This window comes from Phasianus colchicus, unplaced genomic scaffold, assembly GCF_987193195.1.
Source record: "Phasianus colchicus unplaced genomic scaffold, bPhaCol1.hap1.1 HAP1_SCAFFOLD_60, whole genome shotgun sequence".
Classification (NCBI taxonomy): Eukaryota; Metazoa; Chordata; class Aves; order Galliformes; family Phasianidae; genus Phasianus; species Phasianus colchicus.
Window position 1 is genome coordinate 6,844 of NW_028325236.1, and position 21,902 is coordinate 28,745.

Consider the following 21,902-nt stretch of genomic DNA (forward strand, 5'->3'; position numbering starts at 1 on the left):
ATAACATCTAGATAGGAAAATTCTTTTTATTAAAGGCCAAGAGGAAAGGAAAGCAAGAAGAACTCTTAAGAAGAAAGTGGAAAAGAAAGAAATCAAAAGGGAGAAAAGCTTGAAAAGGGAACGAGGGGGGGAAGAATGAAGTAAAGAATGCTGAAAGTAGGGACTGTTCAAACCTCACTAAAATTGGCTGTAGTGAAGGGGCAACAGGATCCCTTCTCTGATAATGGGGGAATAGAATTTATTTATTTTTTCCTAGAAGTTCATATTGTGTTGCACTGGTGATTAAAGGTGAGCATTGCTTACATATAATCATGGACTGGCCTGGGTTGGAAAGGACCATAATGATCATCTAGTTTCAACCCTGCTGTCACGGGTAGGTTTGCCAACCAGCAGACCAGGTTGCCCAGAGCCACATTCAGCCTGGCCTTGAATGCCTCCAGGGATGGGGCATCCACAACCTCCTTGGGCAACCTGTTCAAGTGTGTTACCGCCATCTGAGTGAAAAGCTTCCTCCTAACCTCTAACCTAAATCTCCTCTGTTTCAGTTTAAGACCATCCCCCTTTGTTCTATCACTATACACCCATGTAAACAGTCTTTCCCTTCCTGTTTATAAGCTCCCTTCAAGTATTTGGAGGCCACAATGAGGTCTTTCTGGAGCTTTCTCTTCTCCAAGTTAAACAAGCCCAATTCCTTCAGCCTTTCTTTCTTTATACAAGAGGTGCTCTGGTCCTCTGATCTTAGCAGCCCTATCAGGACCTGTTCCAAGAGCTCTGTGTCTTTCTTGTGCTGAGGGCCCTAGGTGTGGATGCAGTACTCCAGATGGGGCCTCACAAGAGCTGAGTAGACGGGAACAATCACCTCTCTCTCCCTGCTAGACACTCCTCTTTTAATGCAGCCCAGAACATAGTTGGCCCTCTGGGCTGCAAATGTACACTGATGGTTCATGTCTAGCTTCTCATCTGCCAGTACCCCCAAGTCCTTCTCTGCAGGCTGCTCTCAAGGTGGTCTTCCTCCTGCCCTTATAAATACCTGGAGTTGTCCCAGCCTAAGTGCAACCTCATTAGATTCTCAGGGGCTGACTTCTCCAGCCTGTTCTGGTCCCTCTGGATGGTTTCCCTTCCCTCCAATGTATCAACTGCACTGCTCAGCTTCGTGTCACCTGCTAACTTGCTGAGGATGCATTTGATGCCATTGGCCAGACCATTGACAAAGATGTTGAAGAGCCCCGTTCCCAAGACTGACCCTTGTGGGACACCACTTGTGACCGGCCTTCACCCTGACACAGAACCACAGATCATGTCCAGCCAACCAGTTCTTAATCCATTGAAAAATTCCCAGGGAACTACATGCTGGTGATCCTCACCTCTGTACCTGGGAAGATCATAGAGTAGGAACCATGCGAAGGCACCTACAAGATAAAGAGGTGATCAGAGACAGCCAGCACAGCATCACAAAGGGCAGATCTTGCCTGACCAATCTGATGGCCTTCTATAATGGAGTGACGGTATCACTGGACAGAGGAAGGACGATGTCATTTACCTCGACTTCTTCAAAGCCTTTGACATGGTCCCTCATCACATCCCTATCTCAAAATTGGAGAGGTATGGACTTGAAGAAGGAATTTTTCAATTACTTTAATTTCAATTACTTCAATTTCACTACTTCCTATAGTAAGTTTTGATGAAGTAATTTCTAGCTTTCTTCTGATGTTTTTATTTTGGTAGTTTGTAATATATTATTAAATAGCTATTATTTTTGTCTGTATTTCCTATGACAAAAGTTCACTAAAAATGGAAATTTTTCTAATAAAGAACTGATCAGCAGTCTCTTCAGATAGAATCTGAACAGAAACTTCAGTGCTTTTTTTTTTCCCTGAAAGTCAATACAGTTTAGAACCTGCTAATCCTGACTGCATCTTTCACTAATGTTTGAGGTCAAAAAGCTAAATCTTGAGGGGAAAAAATAAATAATACCTGAAAGCTTACAGTAACTAATACACTTTGAAACAGCAATGATAGAATATACTGAATAAATGTATCTTCCACGTGAAGATTTTTATATCTTCTGATGAGTTATGCAACTTATTAGAAACAATGTTAAGAAAAACTATTGTAATTTTATTTTATGATTTTTAATATTGTGCTTGCTTCAAGCTGTGAACTACTGTTGTTCTCTTAAAAAAAAAAAAAAAAAAAATCAAGGAAAATTGCACCTAGGTATGTATAAGGATTATTTTTAATGCTAATGTGTGAAGATTATGCAGAAGCATACTTTAGATACGATCCCACTGATTCTTTGACTCACAAACATCCATTAAAATTGAAAGATACATTGTAGATAAGCCAGCTTCTTATGTGCCTGAAAATTGAGTAACAGATTTCTAATTTTAGAGAAATTACCTGTTTATATATTTTTTGATAAAACACAGTCAGGATATGTTTTGAGCTTTTAAGAGGGAAAGTAAATTTACAAGTAAAAAATTAAAAACTGTATAATGTAAAAGCTAAAAGCAAGTTTAATAATTATCGACTTATATAGATTGGTGTAAAATTTTCAAATTATCAGAAAAAGTCTGGAAAGAAAGAAGTATTCAAAATTCCAAAAAATATTGCAATATTATTCCTGAAGGATGCTTTCCCAGGATTTACTGGGATCTTTACTGGACAAAGTATTTCCCCTTCAGCTCAAACTAGCTGTGTGCTCTGGTGGCCAGGCAGGGTCCTGTCCACCTCTCCCCAGATGGCCACCTCTGTCTTGGCACCAAACTATCCATCCCATAAGTTTACCACTAGCTGGCGGAGTCCCAACTCCAGTACCACCTTGCAGGCTCACATGGCCATTCCTGGTAATTCTTTTGACAACAAAAGCTCCTGTGAGACCATCCTTCGCATCTCCATCCTTTTCCCTTGCCAAAATCTGTCATTTCTTCTTCCCCAAGTCCTCAGGAATAGGGGAAGGCAGAGACCAGCATTCTCTGAGCTGCTGTGCCAGGACAACAGAAGGAATCCAGCAGAAGGACCTGAGCTGACTGGGGCCCTGAGAATGTGTCAAACAAGTTACAGAAGTGGCTACTCATGTGGAGAAGATGACTTTGGTTCTGACATGAAGCAGCCTGAAGTTCAGCATGAAGGTCATCTTTTCAAGATGAGGCATATTGAACAATTGATTCAATAAATAAAAAATGAGTAATACTTAAGAAAACGAACTCACAAAAACAACAAAAACAACACATATTTCTCTCTCTATTTTTCCCCCCTTTTGGACCTTGAGAATCTGCATGGGGATTCTTAAGTCCCTACCTGGTGACCCTGGTATGAAAAAGACATTGCCACATGGAGCAAGAGCTCAGCCAGGGCTGGTGAGAGTCCAGGGCACCCAGCAGTCGCAGCAAAGGCTGAGGGAACTGCCTACAATCAGTATTAAAAAAAGTGAGTGTTACCTACAGATGCTTACTGGGATTGTGGAAGATGATGAAGCCTGGCTTTTCTCACAGGTGCTCAGTGACAGGAGCACAAGCAGCACCAGACACATGCTGCAGCATGGACATCTTCCAGCTGGGAGAAAAAGACTGTCCCCATGAGGATGCGTTCCCAGAAAGCATGGGGGTCTCTGTCTTCCCCATGATATCTAACCTTGACTCAATCTAGCTGAATGTAACTCCCCTCCTCTGAAGAAAAGCTGTGAGATTTTAGCTTGGACAAGGCTTTGGAGATGATTTATTGTAGCCTTTTGATACATACAGTGGGCTTAAGAAAGATGGAGAAAGACTTTTTCTGATGATCTCTAGTGACAGGAGAATGGGGACAATTTAAATTCAAAGATATATTTAGATTAGAATTAAGGTAGAAATCTGTCACTATGAGGCTGTTGAGGCAGTGTAACAAGCTGCCCAGAGAAGCTGTGGATGCATCAGTGGAAGAGCTCCAGGTCCAGTTAAATGGCACTTTAGAGTAACCTCATCTAGTGAAATGTGTCCCTACCCAGGGTGACACTTAGTAGAATGAAAAGGCTCTCACTGTGAGGGTGCTCAAACGTGGAACAGGTGACAGAGATACAGAGGATCTCAATCCTCCCCAGATTAACCAGATATAAGTAAGCTTCACTGAATCTAACCTAAAGAACCAACAACCAATGCTTGCAAGTTGTATTCCGTTCAGAGGCTTTCCTCAGGAAACGAGTCAAAGAAGAGAAGCTATGAAGCAGCGGTGAAGGGACAGCTGTCCCACTTACCCCATTAGTCCAGTGGACAGTTCAATGGTACAATTTTCTGCATCTATACAAGGCATAGAAAAAAATATAAGAAGTACCCAAGCAAAAGGGGTGCGTTGAGATCCTCTGGTACCATGGCAACACTGATGTCACCAAAAACAACACAACTAACTCAGTTTTCTTTAGTTCAGTAACAGTCTGTATGATTGTTTGCAATTTAGTCTTCATAGGAAACAGAATCACCGCTTTTCTCTCTACCTGAAGAGAATGTACACAGGGGTAAAGTGATGGGGGGACAGACACACTTATACATGCATCACTAAGCAAGAGCATCCGTAAATAAAAGCATGCTACATAAATGCCAGCTGCGGCTAAACAAATAGAATCACAGAATCACTCAGGTTGGAAAAGACATTAAAGATCATTGAGTCCAACGACCTAACCTGACTACCCTAAATAGCCTCTGCTAAATCATCTATCTGAGCAGCACATCCAAATGGTTTTTAAACACATCCAGGGATGCGATCTTTTAGGTAACAAAGAACTTTTTTATAGCTATAGTTTTATAAAGTTATTCTCTCAAGTTGTTCAATATACTTAGAACCAAAAGGGCAACTATGTACCATGAGAAATAACGAAAAATAAGGAGAGAGAAAACGAAGGAAGAAAGGAAGTAAGAACATGTTTATATTGAAAGAATTAAAAATCCACTCTTCAAGTTTCTGAAAAAGAAAAATAGAGATGTTACCATGCAAGGAATTAAGCAATAATTCTTTTTCCAGCAACCAATACAGAAATATGAAGTTCTGTTTGGAAAAATAAATGCTGAAAACAATTAATAATGTAAAAAAATATATTTATTTTCAGAACTCGCTAATTACATACATTCTTCTAAAAGTTTGAGGTTCCTTTATTAAAATAATTTTCTAATCTAGAAGTTACATAAGCACTTATGTGAAAAGGAAAGATTTATAGATTTCTCATGCAAAGGCTGCTCTGAAAGCAATGCCTTCTATTTTATTTTGTTGGCCCATGATATCAGAGGTAGACATCAGTAGTATAACAGTAGAGATTGAACGTTCCCACCAATATCCCACTAGATTTTGTTGCCATGATGGCAGCATAGTGGCAGTCTGTGAAAATTATATCTGACACAGAAGTGCACATGAAACAAAGATATAACTGAATTCCTCCATGTGGAAAAAACAGCATCCATTGACATTCTTCAATACTTGATGAATATTCACAGAGATTTAACAGTCAGTGTTAGCATAGTGTGTTAGGTGGTGTGTTTCAGCAGTGGTGACAGTAATAGTGGATCAAATCTGCTGCTCCAGGCTTTTTTTTTTTTTTTTTTTTTTTTTTAAACAATACGCGCAGCATACAAGCCCTTCTTCAATCACCACCAAAAATGCATAGCTAGTCATGGTGACTACATTGAAAAATAATCTTCTGTAGCTTAGAACTTATTCTATTTAAATGGAAACTATATTATATAAGATTATGATGATACAATTTGATAAATGGGAAGCATTACTTTCAGAGCAAAGAAAATATTTAAGGGAATGTATTTAAATCTTATTTAATTTATTGTGACTTTCTAAAAGATAAACAAAGTCCAAGTGTCCCATAAAAAAAAATTTAGTATTTCTAAATCAATTTTTCTGAAGGAGGGCCACAAAGATGATCAGAGGGATGGAACACGTCCCCTGTGAGGACAGGCTGAGGGAGTTGGGCTTGTTCAGCCTGGAGAAAAGAAGGCTGCAGGGTGACCTCTTAGCAGCATTCCGGTACCTAAAGAGAGTCTACAAAGAGGAGGGGAGTCAACTCTTTGAAAGGGTAGATAATGGCAGGACGAGGGGAAATGGTTTGAAGTTGAGGGAGGGAAGATTTAAGTTGGATGTCAGGGGGAAGTTCTTTACAGAGAGAGTGGTGAGGTGTTGGAACAGCTGCCTAGAGGGGTTGTGGATGCCCCATCTCTGAATGTGTTCAAGGCCAGATTTTATGAGGCCCTGGGTAGCCTGGTCTAGCATTAAATGGGGAGGTTGGTGGCCCTGCATGTGCAGGGAGGTTGGCGATCCACAATCCTTGAGGTCCCTTCCAACCCTGGCCATTCAGTGATTCTGTTATAACATCTGTACATTCATTGATTATACAGTATTCCATCAAAAAACCTTAAAAAATCTTTTAAAAATGAACTAGCAATACATACTCTTCTAAAGGAAATGCTGAATGATTTAAAAAAGTGTTCAAGTGTAATTGAAAAATGTTTGAGTATGCAACTGAACATTTTGGTGGGATATGTATGCATGTAAAATAGATTTTTTTTAAATCTGACTTTGATTATGCATCCACTGATGCATAACAAATGTACTTGTATGGGATACACATTGCTGTTGCAGATCACAAACCTGTGGTGCCTGAGAATATCCACCAGTAACTTCACTACAGCTAGACATTTAAAAATAATGGACTGCTCAATTTGCTGTGGTTTCAAGAAGTTGATACAAAAATAAAACATTTTTTGTATCAGACTAAATATATGTTAAAAGAATGAAAAATATATGTTAAATTTTAATATTTCATTTAAAAATTGTACCATTCTTAGGTGCTGAGTTGATGACAGGGCCTGCTGGGCTGCTGTGTGTGTCTGGGGTGCCCTGTGCTGGACACAGCCAGAACCAAAATAGACCCATACCTATTACTGTTAACCACTAGAGATAAGAAATTAGCTGAAGTCTGTTCTCACTTACTTTCATACCAGAATAACAAACACTTGCAAAGAAACAATCACAACTATTTCTTCCTGGGGAGTAGGTAAACAACCCACACTTTAAATACTTATAAAAAAAAAAAAAAAAGTTATTTTTGATCCTAAATCTGCAAAACTCTACTGTTTGAGGAGTACCATGGAGCAAATGAGGAAAATCACCAATTTTTATGATCTTCAAGATAAGAAGTCCCCTCTATGTAAAAACAAATAAGAAAAAAAAAAAGAAAAAAAAAAAAACATGCTAGAGAGTACATTAGAAAAGAATTAAGCTTTCAAACAGAGCATGTTTTCAAAGAGATCTTCAAATGTTTTCACAGTTCATTTCCCTCACTCTCCACTGTTTTAATACAAGTACTGAGACATGCACCTGTAATATCAGAAAAAGTAAATACCAAGCTATGCTTGCAGATGTTGAACTGTGACTATGCTGGCTGAAAATCAATTACATAGAAATTGTAGAAATATCCAGAATAAAAATATCTAAAGAGAAACAGAGAAAAAGAGGGTTGGATGCTTCGGATAACTCTTAAGTGTTCTATTCACTGTCACAAACAAAGCTACTAAGTTTACAGTGACTGCTGATAATTTTCTCAAATCTGTGATTCTTTTTTTCTCCAAAATGAAAAACAATTTTAATTACAATGATTTAATACAGTTGCTACAAATATGAGAACATGATTAGACAAAACATATGCTTCAAAATGTTTCTTCCTATCTATCATTTAATATTTTTATGCAGTTCCATCACTTCTATGGTCATAGAAGTCCATCTTTTCATTAAGACAGTTTAGTGAACATTATTATTATGAGTAATAAAATATTATGAGAGGTTGGCAAAGAACCATTTACATGGATTATGAGACCACATAAGTATCTTCACAATTTAGGTGGAAAAAAAAAGTGTAAAAGAATAAATATGTATTCATATGTTTACATACATATGGACATATAGTTCATTCAGCATAGGGAGTTCCAGTGGCCATCAAGACACTTCATCAGTTTTTTGATCGTTTGTTTGTGAGCATAGGCTGATGAAACAAAATGTCCACTATATCTATCTAGTGGCACTGGACAAAAGAAAATTGGTTAGGTTCCACACAAGTTAAATAGTGGCTTTCTTATCTACTTTAAATATTCCCTGTGATATTTTGATGTAATATATAGTTTTGGAGAGAATGGAGTTTCTGTGAAGTACATATGGCAACCATAGGAGAGAGTGATGGAGATATGAATAGTTGGTAGCAATAGCATGACAATGGCAAAGGAAATTACAAGTATCACAGAAATTTTTCTAATGATGAATACAGCTGATGAATGTGGAATTAATAGTGAAGAGGAACAATGGTTTCACTTAAAGTCACTACAGGCAAATAGGATTAACTTGTCAAAATCTGTTCAAGCTCTAATTTTTAGCACTTCAATATTTTCAAAACAGTTATTGTAAATATTCCTTTCAAATACTTATGGCTTAAGCCTTAACAGCACCTCCAAGTCTAATTTTTTTTTCTCTTGTAAATATTCACATGACCAAGATTTTGTTCACTGTACTATCTAAGGAGTAAATAATCTCCATAAAAAATGTTCATTTCTTCATAAAACGATAAGGTCTGACTTGTTTATTTTTCTTCTTTTCTCTCCTTCTTATCTTAAAAAGTGCTGTCAAAGACTGTTCAATAGGAATGCTACTGTTTTTTTTGTTGTTGTTTGTTTGTTTGTTTGTTTGTTTTGTATGCATTAATCTGCTGCAGTATTGTGATTGAAGGAACTATTCGTATGGCAATGATTCTGCAGGAGCTTATTATGAACTTCAAAAATCAGTGATAAAATACAATATATATTGTAGTTGTCATAGCCTCCAGATGCCTTGAATTTGCTGATTGTCTAAAAAATTCATAAATGGGAACATGACGAGAGACATCTATCTATCATGTCTCTTTACTCTATGTCTCAAAAAGAGCTTGAATATAAATATTCCATCAGCTTTGCATTAATGAATTCAGTGGATACTTTGCCTTCTGTAACATTACTTTCTTTCCTATGACTTGCTTTTTGATAAATTTTTCCTATGGCTTGCTTTCTGCTAAATTATGTCACTGCAAATGTAAAGATCCTTTCCCCTCTTTTGAGTGTATTAAATATATTATATGTACCTGAAACTCTACAAAGGGGATGGGGGGCAAAATGCCTCCTATACTGTCAGAAAAGAGCAAGTCTGACACTGCCTTATGACACTAAATATGGACAAGTCTCTGGAGCTGGACAACATGTATCTCAGAGTCCTGAACTAACTGACTGATGTGGTTGCCAAGCTACTCTAAATCATTTCTGAATATTCATGGCTGTCAGGTGAAGGTCCTGGCAAGTGGAAAAAGGAATCATCACTCCCATTTTTAATAAAGGGAGAAAGGAAAATCTGGGAGACTATCGACCAGTGAGCCTTACCTGTGCCAGGGAAGATCACAGAGCAGAACCTCCATGAATCTACTCTAAGGCATGTGCAAGAAAGGGGAGGGGGGTGATTCAAGAATGCCAACACAGCTTCATCAAGGATAGACTATGCCTGACCATAGAAGTGCTCAGGTTGGAAAAGACCTCAGAGACCATCAAGTCCAACCACAACCTAACCAAACTTACCCTAATTCTAACAACCCTCTGCTAAATAATGTCTCTGAGCACAGTAAACAAATGGTTTTTAAACACATTCAGGAAAGGTGACTCAACCCTGCCTCTGGGGAGCCTATTCCAGTGCTTAACAACCCTTTCTGTAAAGAAGCTTTTCCTGATATCCAGCTTAAACTTACTCTGGCACAACTTGAGACCATTTTCCGTCATCCTGTCACCAGTGAGAAGAAACCAACCCTGCACTTGCTGTAAGCACCTGTCAGGTACTGGAAGAGAGTAATAAGGTCTCTCTTCAGACTCCTTTTCCCCAGACTAAACAGCCCAATTCCTTCAGTCGCTCCTCATACGGCACATTTTCCAAGCCCTTCACAAGCCTTGCAGCCCTTCTTTGGACCTGCTCGCACCCCATGTCCTTTCTGTATTGAGGTGCCCAAAACTGAACACAGTACTCGAGGTGAGGCCTCACCAGTGCTGAGTACAGGGGCCAAATTACTTCCCTAGTCCTGCTCACCACACCATTCCTGATCCAAGCCAGGATGCCACTGGCCTTCTTGGCCACCCGGGCACACTGCTGGCTCGTATTCAGCTGACTGTCCATCAATATACCAGGGTCCCTTTCTGACAGGCAACTTTTCAGCCACTCCTTCCCAAGCCTATAGGGTTGCCTGGGGTTGTTGTGACCAAAATGCAGGACCTGACACTTGACACTATTGAATCTCACACGGTTCACCTTGGCCCATCAATCCAGTTTATCCAGGACCTTCTGTAGCACCTTTCTCCCCTCTGGCAGATCAACACTCCCTCTCAATTTGGTGTAGACTGCAAACTTACTGAGGGTGCACTCAATCCCCTCATCAAGATTGTTAATAAAGATGTTAAATAGAAGCGGCCCCTGTACTGAACCCTGGGGGACACTGCTCATGACCAGCCGCCAACTACATTCAACTCCATTGATCACAATTCTTTGGGCTTGGCCATCCAGCCAGTGTTTCACCCAGCAGAGCATACATCCATTCAAGCTATGGGCAGCCACCTTCTCCATGAGAATGTTGTGAGGGACAGTGTCAAAGTCTTTACTGAAGTCCGGGTAGATCACATCGACAGCCTTACCTTCATCCACTAAATGGCTCACCTTGTCATAGAATGAAATCAGGTTTGCCAAACATGATCTACCATTTGTAAACCCATACTTACTAGGCCTGATCCCTTGGTTGACTTTTAATTGGTCCATTATGTCTCCTGAGATTATCTGTTCCATAATCTTCCCTGGTACTGAGGCGAGACTGATAGACCTGGAGCTACCAGGATCATCTTTCCGTCCTTTTTGAAGATGGGTGTCACATTTGCCAGTCTCCAGTCCACTGTGACATCCCCGGTTAGCCAGGACTGCTGAAGGATGATGAAGAGTGGCTTGGAAACCACATCCACTAACTCCTTCAGCACTCTAGATGCAATCCATCTGACTCCATGGACTTTTGAGCATTCAGCTTCTGGAGCAAGTCCAAAACCATCTCATCGTGGATTATGCAGGGCCTATTCTGTTCCCCATCCCTATCTACCAGTGCAGGAGGCTGTGTTCCCAGGGAGTAACAAGTCTTACTATTAAAGACTGAGGCAAAGAAAGCACTTAATACCTCAGCTTTATCCTGATCCTTGGTCACCATGCTGCCCTCGGTGTCCAACAAGTCATGGAGGTTCTCTCTAGCCCTCCTCTTGCTGTTGATATATTTATAGAAATATTTGTTGTTGTCTTTTATCTTAATGACCAAGCTCAGTTCTAACTGGGCTTTGGTTTTTCTAATTTTCTCTCTGCACAGCTTCACTCCATATCTGTAATCGCCTGGAACAGCTTGAAAAGCGGGCTCATGTAAAATCAAATGAGATTCATCAAACCAAAATGTAAGGTGTTGCCACTTGGGTTGGAGCAATCTCAGATATGTGAACAGACTGGGAGAAGTACTCAATGAGAGCAGCTCTGTCAAGTAGAACTTGGGGGTCCTAGTGGATAAAGAGCTGGATGTGAGCCAGCATTGTGCACTTGCAATTTGGAAGGCCAACAGTATACTGGACTGCCTCAAAAGAAGGGCAGCCAACTGGGTAACAGGAAGAAGTTGTCCCCCTCAGTTCTGTTTTTGTGAAGTCACACCTGAAATACTGTGCCCAGGTCTTAGGCCCTGAAGACAATGAAGATGTGGAGCTGTTGGAATCAGTCCAGAGGGCAGCCACAAAGATGATCAGAGGGCTGGAGCACCTCTCCCGTGAGGTTCAGGAAGTTGGGCTTGTTTATACTGGAGAGGAGGATTGTTTTTCTGGGGAGACCTCATTGCGACCTTCCAATACTTCAGAGGAGTTTATGAACTGGCAGAAAACCAACTTTTTTCATGGTCTATTAGTGAGAACGGGCAAGAATGGTTTTAAATTAAAAGAAAGGAGATTTAGGTTAGATGATAGGAGGAAATTTTTTATTCACTGTGGTAAAGGACTGGAAAAGGTTGCCCAGAGAAGATGCAGATGCTTTTTCCCTAGAGGCATTCAGTGCCAGTCTGGATCAGGCCCTGGGCAACCTGATCTAGTGGTTGATAACTATGTTCATGTGAGGGCATTGGAACTACATGATATTTAAAATCCCTTCCAACATAAGTCATTCTATGATTTTAAAATGAAAGCTACAACTCCCGTTGACTACAGTATATTTTTTTTTAATGTTAAATATTTTGTTTGCTTCTCTTCCCACACAGTTAAAATCTTTTCTAAATTTGACATCAGCACTTATTCACAGAGAGAAATGTAAAGAACATTTTCAATCTTACTGTAGAGGGAGCCTTTAATTAATTAATTAATTAATTAATTAATTTTTGTGACTTCCGAGAGATCTATTAGAAAGTAACGTCGCAGATCTCATCTGCAGTTTCAAACATAGAAAAATCTCAAAGCAAGAAGGCAAGCAAATAATTAAATGAATAAGAGCACCTTGAAAGGAAATATTTTGTAATTTTACAAACTTCTCTAGGGAATAGATGTCATCTCTAATTCTCTTTTAAAGTTGAACCTTTTTTTTAATTCACATTGCTGTGTAAGGAAGAATGTAGTTTCCATTTCTGACACACAAAAAATAATGTGTATTTTATCAGCATACTCAAGAAAAATAAGAACAAATCAATATGGCAATTAATGACCACGTATTTCAATATGTGGTTTAATGAGAGTTCTTAATACTCTGAGACTAATAACCAGATTGCTGTATTGTGCAATGAAATATTTTTCTTAAGCACTAAGTTTATGACTTTCCAATTAAACCTTTACTATGAGAAAATGTGCAAGTTCTACATCTGAAATATGTTCTCAAATATTCTCTAAATAAAAGACTGCATTCAATATAAACCTACAAACTTGAAGAAAAATATATGATTGTAAGGTATTAAGCAACCTTTTGCTTTAGGTAATGTTTCAAAAATTTTCACAAATTGGATTAGATGCCCATGTTTTAATCAGGCTTAAAAAATTGCTACTTATCTATACAGTCAGTTTCTTCACTGACAGCAGGATTAATCTGCAAATCTCACTGGTTAATGACAATGCTTCAATATACAATACTAATTATAGGGCTAAAAACTTTGCTCCTGCTGAATTCCATATCTATGGAACAATGTAACTTTACATAAGTTGCTCCAAATAATGCATTTGAAAACAAGTTTGGAACTCTCAAACATTATTCTGTTTTTCCAAGAAGTCATAAGACAGTGAACTTTTCTTCTCAACTGCGCTGCTGCTGTCTACTGGTTTCAGCATACTGACTCAAGGACAGCCTGATTCCTGCTTCTAAAATCTAACAGTATTTTAGGAGAGGGTTTTTTTGTTTCTTTGTTTTGTTTGTTTTGTTTGTTTGGGAGGAGAAAGAAAAAAAAAGTTCCTATAGACATATAAATGTAAAACATTATTATTAATGTCATTAACAAAATACTGAAATAACTTATAATACTAGCAGTTCAATGCTTCTCTTCGAGGAAAACAAAAGGTTAGGTTTCTTACTTCAGTTGTCTGTGAAGACAAATTTTATCAGTATTTTTTTAGTTGATTCATTATTTCCTTGATAGATGTGTTTTATTTTTCTCCAGAAATATGCAGTCTTTCAAGCAGACAACTTTTCATTTTGTTAGCCAACTATGCTTTTCCTCACATTTAGTTTCAGACTCCAAATTCATCTTGTAACGTGCTTACAGTGCATTAGATATCAATTTAATTAAAAAAAAAAAAAAAAGGAAACAAAACAAAAACCTAAAACCTTTTGCTTGTAAATATTTTTGGCTAAAAAAAAAACAAAAAAAAAAACCTACAACTTAAAAATATTTTCTTTTTTTTGTTGTTGTTTAAAAAAGTGTTGGATTAAAAAAAAAAAGTTGGTTTCTGTCTCCATATACTTGTATTTGTATTCAAAGTAGATATACTTAAATGTAAAAAAATGTAATCATGATGTGAAATCAACCATGTTATAGTGTTGGCTACACTTAAAACAGCATATAAAATATTTTAATAGAGTGATGGCAAATTTGGTTCATTAAGAGCCTTGTACACAGTGCTACCTAATACTTCAGATGATCACTACCTTTTTGAACAAGAACCAACTTGTTGTAGGATAACCTACAGTTCCTCAGATAACACATACAATGTGTTTTCTTACAAACGTATCCAACACCCATGAATTCCCCCAGCACAGCCCTACCAACACCGCAGCAAGTTTGATTTGATTTTTCAGCTAAGTTATTTCAGCTGTTAAAAAATTATCTAAGTTTAATCTAAATTTTAAAATGAGGCTTTAATTCTTTGCATGGAAATAGGAAAAATAATACCAGAATGTGATTCTCAATAGTGTTTAATGAAAGCACATAGCCAAGTCAAAACAACAGAAATCACAAGATATTTTTGCTAGTTAATTAACATAATTGCTAGTTACCATGACAAAGTGTTTCAATAGGCCTTAAATCACTTGATGTCAATGGAAGAGTCTTCAATATAGGTGCTTCTTAACTTGTTCTAACTTTTTTTTTTTTTTTTTTTTTTTTTAAGATAAATCTCAAGTATTTATTTCCCCTAAAACACCTACAAGAATACTGTACTAAATTTGCATAGAAATAGGACATCAGACATTTACAGTTTGCAGGCATGTGGACTTCACGTAAGCACCCACAGGATCAAATTCAAGGAATGGTATTTAGAAACTACACTTGCTTTTCTTAAAACTTGATCTGTTGTGCTCTTAACCACTTGCACCATTGCTCATCTCGTTTTTTTTTTTAGAAGAGATTCTAAAGTTATACTCAAATATTAAAGGAAAAATCTCTGAAAAACATGTCATATTTAGACAAGATGAGCTTCTTCAATTGAATTTTTACTTGTTTTATTTTTATCTTTGTCATCAGGCAATGAATTATGTCTTGTTTCCCTCTCAAGACCCAGCATGAAATGTATCTGAATGCTATCTTTTCCTCAACTGGTCTATTCAAGTCTTCTGCAAAAACAATTTTGAAGATCAAAAGTAGTGATTTCAAAGCACTCTTACTAATTCTAATGCTGTATTTCCTATAGAAGAGCTAACTAGAAACTCAGAATAAAGGATACAGTAAATATTAAATTAAGCTCCAGTTATTACAATTAGTAATCCTGGAATATCTTCATGCATTTTAGCAAAAAGCACTTGAGATTCAGATTTAATCTGAAATTCAAAGACAGTTTCTATTTACATTTTTTTTTTTTAAAGGAATATAATGGAAAAACTTACAGTAGGAGCAACCGTAGACCTCAATTCTTAACCCAATTTGGCCTTCTCCATTCCAATCTAAAGGAACTATACGTACATAGCGAGCAATGACTGGGTGTTGCAAATCATGTCGGACCACACTATCAGAGTTTGTGTTTCCAGGAAATGCCTAAGGGAAAGAATAAGAAAATTATTTTATTATTTCTATCTCATACACTGTAAAGATTCTGTTATGAAGGAAAATTTTAGGTAGTGAAGACCTCCGAGTGACTAGTTAGCACTTAAGTTTGGTTAAAATGTTTTCTTTGATACTGAGCAAATGAACAGTGGTTTTAAAAAGTTTTGTAGTGCTCACAACACAAACACTGTAGCACTGGAACCTCGTGCTTTCTCCACAATAGATACAGTAAATTCAGATAAGAGCTGCTGCTAGATAAGAAAGTATTTTGCATCACTGATCCATTGCTCAGTTACTAAAACATTTATAAAGATGTCCAAAAGGGTTGTTCTGTGACAAGATACCCATCCTCTAACAGATTACAAACAGCAGTCACTGTCTTGTAAACAGAAACACTGATATATCCTATTTCCTACAGCAGACCCTCCAATTTCTCAAATTTCCAGGAATACAAAGATCTTTCTTTATTTTTTATGTACTACCTTCTGGAAAATGAGCACACAGTTTCTCTCCTAACCATAGTTACCTCCCACAGCAAAATCAGCTCTTTTTTGACTTTGGAAGTCAAAAAAGTACAAAACACAGTACTCTGTCATGGTTTTATAATTTTGTTATCGGTATTCCACACCAAACATCATGTAAAGCACGGGTAATTAAAGAGTTAATACTCCAGTTCCGTGGACTGACATCTTTCTGGATGCCTGGTTCTCAGAAGAAAGGAAGAACTACACATCCCAGGGGACTTCATGTTCAGAGAGGAAGATAAGCCATGGGAGGGAGTCATGGGATCTTGCTCTCTGGCTCTCTTGCTCACTGCCTAGCAGTGTGTGGGTCTGCTCCCCAACCGTGTGCCTTCAGTTCAAAGTAGGCCTTTTAGTTTCGGACACTCTCTCTCTCTTATTTGATTTATTAGCCTCAATTTCAATTATATTATATTATATTGTGTTATCTTGCATTCCGATATCATGTTTAGTAAAATTAAGTTTTCCTCCTTAGATTGTTGCTGCTGTTCTGGTTTCTGGGCCCAGCTCCCATCTCCCTTCCCTTCCCCCTTTTCCGTCCTGTTTTTGGGCCAGGGGGCCTATGGGCTTGCTGCCCCCTGTCGAGGGCACACGTTGATCTAGATAACTCCGTGACAGACTCTCAAGTAAAATTTAAAAATGACTGAAGTAAATTCAGTGCTTCTTTTGTAATTTTGTACCTCTTGGTAAAAGATTTCATAGTACTCTGCTTAAAAGTAAATGATATCTATCTGTTAACATAACAGATTTTATTGTCTTTTCATCTCATGCACAAACCATTTGTTTTCTAATGGTAAATGTTGAAGATTGCCATTTAGTTATTTTCAGCATTTTCAGAGAAACATCATAAGTCTTCATGAGTAATTTTCAATAAAACGAGTACCTTGGAGCAGTAAACAAAGAAAGGTGATCTTTGCCACACAAATAAACCCATATAGAATCCTATAATACATTCAAGTACTGGAAATAAAAAGAAATGAAGAAACAACTAGGCTGTAAATGTATCTACTGCAAAATATAGTCATCAGAATTTTGTAAAGCCAAAAATTTAGGTTGACACTTTGCATATAGATACAGCACTAGATATTTCAGATGAGTATCCATCTTGTATACTGCACAGTAGATCTAGGTGTAGGTAAAGATTCACAGAACCCTTTCCTTGATGAGCTAAAAAAAAATAATGCATGTAATATTTTTTATAAGGTTGGTTGTTGTACTGCTGCAATTATTGTGCTAAATAATGATGAAGACACTCGCGGCTTCATAGTAAAACTTGTTAGGTACAAAAATTAATGCCTGTGAAGCACTTCCATATTTGAGTGCTAAGCATTTATGAGAAATACAATAGTTCTGTATTCTGAGCTGAATAGCAGACAGACAACAACAAAAAGCACAGGCTGAACAAGAACTAAACAATCTATTGAATAACTGCCTACCATCTCAGATTTAATGCTGTTATGTCCTTGTTAGCAATGCCTCTGTACCATCAAAAACTATGGCAGAAAGTCACAGAGATTCAAAGGACCGCTTTGCAACAAGCTCCTCGTATACTGCATGAACATTCTTTCATCCCTGCAGCACTCTCAGCTAAATCAGGATCGCCCCACAGAAATAATTCATTTTCACTGCTAACAGTCTTGCAAATTGGCCGACCACAGCTAGTACCATTTTCAAGACCTGCTGCTTTGTGCTGCCAATCAAGTTTCTTAGCTCCTCTCCCCCCTGCCCCAATGGCAGTCACACTTCATGATCTCTGCTTTCCATGCTGGAGCTGCAGCCAGTTGGACTTAGGTTTCTCAAGTCCCTTTCAGTCTCAGGAGGGAATAAAACAGCCAGAATGGAATGGATGCAATGGGGCTCTCTCTAGGACACCTGCTGCCTCAGAAGAGTTCACATCTACTGGACAGCTACAGAGCTCCTACAAAAGCATCACACACAAACAAGGAAGGAAAGAAAAACCCAGGACACTGTGCAGGGGTCCTACCTCTCACTAGGTGATACCTGTTTATGTCCATCCTCTGTACACGGAACTGCACCTCATCTGTTCCCCACTTCTTCTCCCCCGCTTCGTACAGGCACTTCAAGACATTAGGGGTGACAAAGTAAGGCTCATGGAGAAGACTGGGCGTACAGGAGATCTTAAATCCCTTGCAGCTAGAGCACTGCTGGCACGTACTTGTCTAGATCACGGATATTTTCCAACAAGCACCTACCAGGCACGGCAACCCACAGCCAAAATCTCATTGCCCCTGCCAAGTAGCCAGCCTGTCGAGAGACCTCTCATTAGAGACTTGCAAACAAGGCTAAAAACATTATTTCCATTTCACAGGCTGGCTTCTCTTCACCACGCATCACCTGCACAAGAATAGATTGGGAAGCACATTACTACGCACCTGAGCATCTTGCTGAGCATGGGCATCATCCACATACATTCCTTCATCTCTGTTTCCCTGCAAAGACACAAGGATAGAAGACTCAGTTCACCAGAGCATCTACTGGAAGCAACTCCTGAGAATTCCCCACTCATGAAAAGCTGCTGGGGATGGATAATGGAGTCCTTCAAAGGGAACACTAGCTTACAAATGAAATGCAGCTCAGATGTACTTTGGGCTTCCTTCTGAAACGAGCAGCAACCCACTTTACTGGGACATTTAAAGAAGAGCCCACAGCACTCATGCACACCCAGAGTCAGAGTTCCCTCCCCGGAGAGGCTGGGTTTGAGGTCATGGGACACACAGGGTGAGAAAAAGCCAGCCTGGAGCTCCTCACCACTGAGTGCAGAGCTGTGCCCACAGCTCTGAACATTCACCCCCTTCTCCCCTCAGCTTGGCTCACCATTGCGAGGGACACGAGGACCCTTCGAAACATGGGAGATGTGTCAGATACGATGCCATCCTCAAGGGAGCAGCCATATTCCAGCAAGAACACACACACAGCACCCGTTAGGAGCAGGGCCACCACCTGGGTGCTGCCCACAACATTTGCCAGCTGTAACCTAGCTAAGTACAGAACTGTGCCCAGGGCTCCCAGCAGCACTGCAGCACTCCAGCCATCATCATTACTGCTACAGCCTCCAATTAAGAAGCGCAGACAGGAAGAAACTGACAAGAGAGCCTTTTGCACTCCTTACGAAGCTTGTAGTTCTCATTAATGCCACAAATCTCTCCATTGGTGCGAAAAGCCAGAATTTCCATTGGGCAACCTTCATCTGCTCCTGCTCCCTAGGGAATCACCAAGGCAAGACTTAAGATACCAGCACCTGCTTGTGACGTGCAACCAGGTTTCTTTAAGAGAGAGAAGACATGCATAACAAAGCAGTAAGTCCTTGGCCAGAACTTAAGCAATACAAAAGGAAGATTTCCAAACCTTCACAGCCCTCCTTAGTTCGTGCACGTCATACATGGTGGTGGGAGTCATCACCCCAATGATCACCCTCTCAAAATTCCCACTCAGCTCCGACTTCAAGTCATCAATCAAATCCTAGAAGGCAAAGAGGAGAAAGGAGTTGGCAGAAGGGACGGCCTTTGAGGACAGAGGAACTGAGCTGTTCAGCACTCCTCTTCAGGCTCCAACCCTCCTTGCATCAACAACTGCTCTGAACTGAACAAGAACAAAACAACCTTGGTCAGGTGAAGTCTCTGCCGACCTTTCTCTTGTAGAGATTGGGTCGTTTTTCACTTTGCGCCCAAGTGACACAACCACGTTCATGCATCTCTGCAGACCACCCACCCTGCCAGTAGTGCTCTTAGAGGTGATCAGAACTTGCTGACGCTGGGAAACATTTAGTTTGGTCAAGACGTCAGTGATGGCATCTTCATCCGTGCCTGCAAGAAACAAATGGAAGCTAGTCAGGATGCTTGCACAAGGATCAGAAGTGCCCTCTGGTCTTGTGCCACCTCCAGTCCCTCACACAGCCAGCTCTCAACAGCTCCAGGACTACATCGATGCACACAAAGCTGCCAGGACCCACGCCACCAGAGCAGCTGCATTTCGGGACACGAAGGGCAGTTCTGTTTCCACTTTCCAACAATTTTTAGGGCAGTTGTGCAGCAGAGCAGTGCAAGCAGCTATGCTTCCCTCTATCAAACCACCAGAGCAGCCATTCGCAGTGCTGGGGAAAAAATAAAAGTTGACCATGGAGGGAGATCAACTTAGCAAAGCCCTTCATGGCCTTCCTGAGAGCCTGCGCTTCTTGCTCAGCGCTGAAACTTGAGACCCCCTCGATTGTTGCCTAAGGCCACAAGAAAAGGATTTAGCAAAGGCAGACCGACGCACGCAGAGTTGAACTGGAAAAAAAAAAGAAGACAAACATGAAAGATGTGAACACAGAGATAGTAAAACTCCACCCACACAACTGATGCTTCTCTCTCACTTCTGTCTCACACGGCAGCCTGTTCTAGTGGGACTTCCCAAGCATATCAGAAAGAAGCCACGGGGGCACAACTGCATGGAGAACATATCTCCATATTGCTGCCCACGGAGTACCTGGTTTCCAGTGAAACAAAAGCTGGACCACCCGGCATCTGTGTTCAGGCCCACCAGGCCTTCTTCCTAGCAGTTCTCCACGTCAATCATAAAGCAATGCGCTCCCATCATAGCCCTAGTCCTGACTTCTCTTGTAGCAGGTAAGGACCAGTATTCTGCACCATTCCTTTTGCTCTGCTCGGCACTGGGGAGGCTGCAGCTGGAGAACAGCGTCCAGCTCTGGGCTCCCAGTACAGGAGACAGCTGGACATGCTGGAAAGAGTCCAACGCAGGGCTACCAAGATGGTGAAGGGACTGGAACACCTCTGCCATGACAAGAGGCTGAGAGAGAGGGGGCTGCTCAGCCTGGAGAAGGGGAGCTCAGGGGGATCCCACCCACGGCTGTAGAAGTTCCGCACAGAAGTTTGTCCTGATATCCAACCTAAACTTACCCCATGCCTGTGTGTCCTGCGGAACCCCACAGATGTGACAGTGGGCTGCTTCTCAAAGGAAACCAGTGCTCGGCGTCGGGAGCGGTGGAGGAAGCAGCTGATCCTGCCAATAACGCTGCCATCGCGCGTCCCTCCCCGGGACTCCCACACCTTCCTCTCCCCAGCCCGGCTCGGCTCCTCGCAGGCTGCAGACACTGCTGAGGCACTCGCGCTCCAGGCCGTCATCTTCCTCCCGTGCTGCCGGACCGCTCTCTGCAGGGCTGCGCTGAGCTCCTGCTGCTGCACCAGAACCGCAGCTCCCGTGCTGACGGACGGCGGAGCTTCGTGCCGGCACCCACAGCACGCGGCCCCCGGGCTGCTGGCGGCACGGCAGGATGCTCCCGTCCCCGCCTCCCTCCCACCGCCCCTCGGCTCCGGCATCCTCCCGTTATCCGCCTGAGGAAACGAAGGCCCCGCACAGGGCTCTGGACGGGCTGACCGACGGCTGATGCCAACGGAACGACGTTCAACACCGCCACGCGCCGGTCCCGCACTTCGGTCACGACGACCCGAGGCATCTCTGCAGGCCGGGGGCAGAGCGGCTGGAAGGCCGCGCGGAGGAAAAGGATCCGGGGGCGCGGGCCCCGGGTCCCCGGAAGCGGAGCGGGCGCGCGGCGCGGGGCAGCGCCGCGGGCAGCCGGGCCGGGGCCACGCGGGACGCGCGCGGTGATGACGCAATGACGGCGCGACCGCGGGCGCAAACGACCCCGCCGGGAGCGCCCGCCCCGTTCCGCGGGCCGACCAATAGGAGAGCGGGAGAGGCGGGGCCGAGCGCGGGCTCTCCGCCAATGGCGGCCGCGGGATTCCGTGCCGGGAAAGCGGCGCTCCGCCGCCCCGCGTCCCCGCCGCCGCCCGCCCCGCGCCTCGGGGCCCCGTCCGTCCCGCGTC

At 41.3% G+C, this 21,902-nt stretch overlaps 1 protein-coding gene across 18 annotated transcripts; it reads right to left on the reverse strand.

Moving 5' to 3' along the window:
* Positions 1 to 3,043: 3,043 nt before the first annotated feature.
* On the reverse strand, positions 3,044 to 21,657 carry LOC149911661 (annexin A4-like). 18 transcript variants are annotated; one of them, XR_016463032.1, is made up of 7 exons: positions 19,970 to 21,657; positions 19,789 to 19,883; positions 19,426 to 19,539; positions 18,453 to 18,509; positions 18,061 to 18,137; positions 15,382 to 15,529; positions 3,044 to 6,015 (listed from the first exon to the last, which is right to left on the reverse strand). XR_016463032.1 is itself a non-coding variant. In XM_090133442.1 (6 exons), the coding sequence occupies exons 1-6, from the start codon at positions 20,046 to 20,048 to the stop codon at positions 6,005 to 6,007; spliced, it is 504 nt and encodes a 167-aa protein (XP_089989568.1). In that variant the 5' UTR covers positions 20,049 to 21,657; the 3' UTR covers positions 3,044 to 6,004. The 18 variants fall into 18 exon arrangements, 10 of the variants coding, with proteins under 10 accessions (XP_089989568.1, XP_089989569.1, XP_089989565.1 ...); XR_016463033.1 differs by lacking the exon at positions 3,044 to 6,015 and adding an exon at positions 13,952 to 15,111; XM_090133442.1 differs by lacking the exon at positions 18,061 to 18,137.
* Between the last annotated feature and the right edge of the window lie 245 nt (positions 21,658 to 21,902).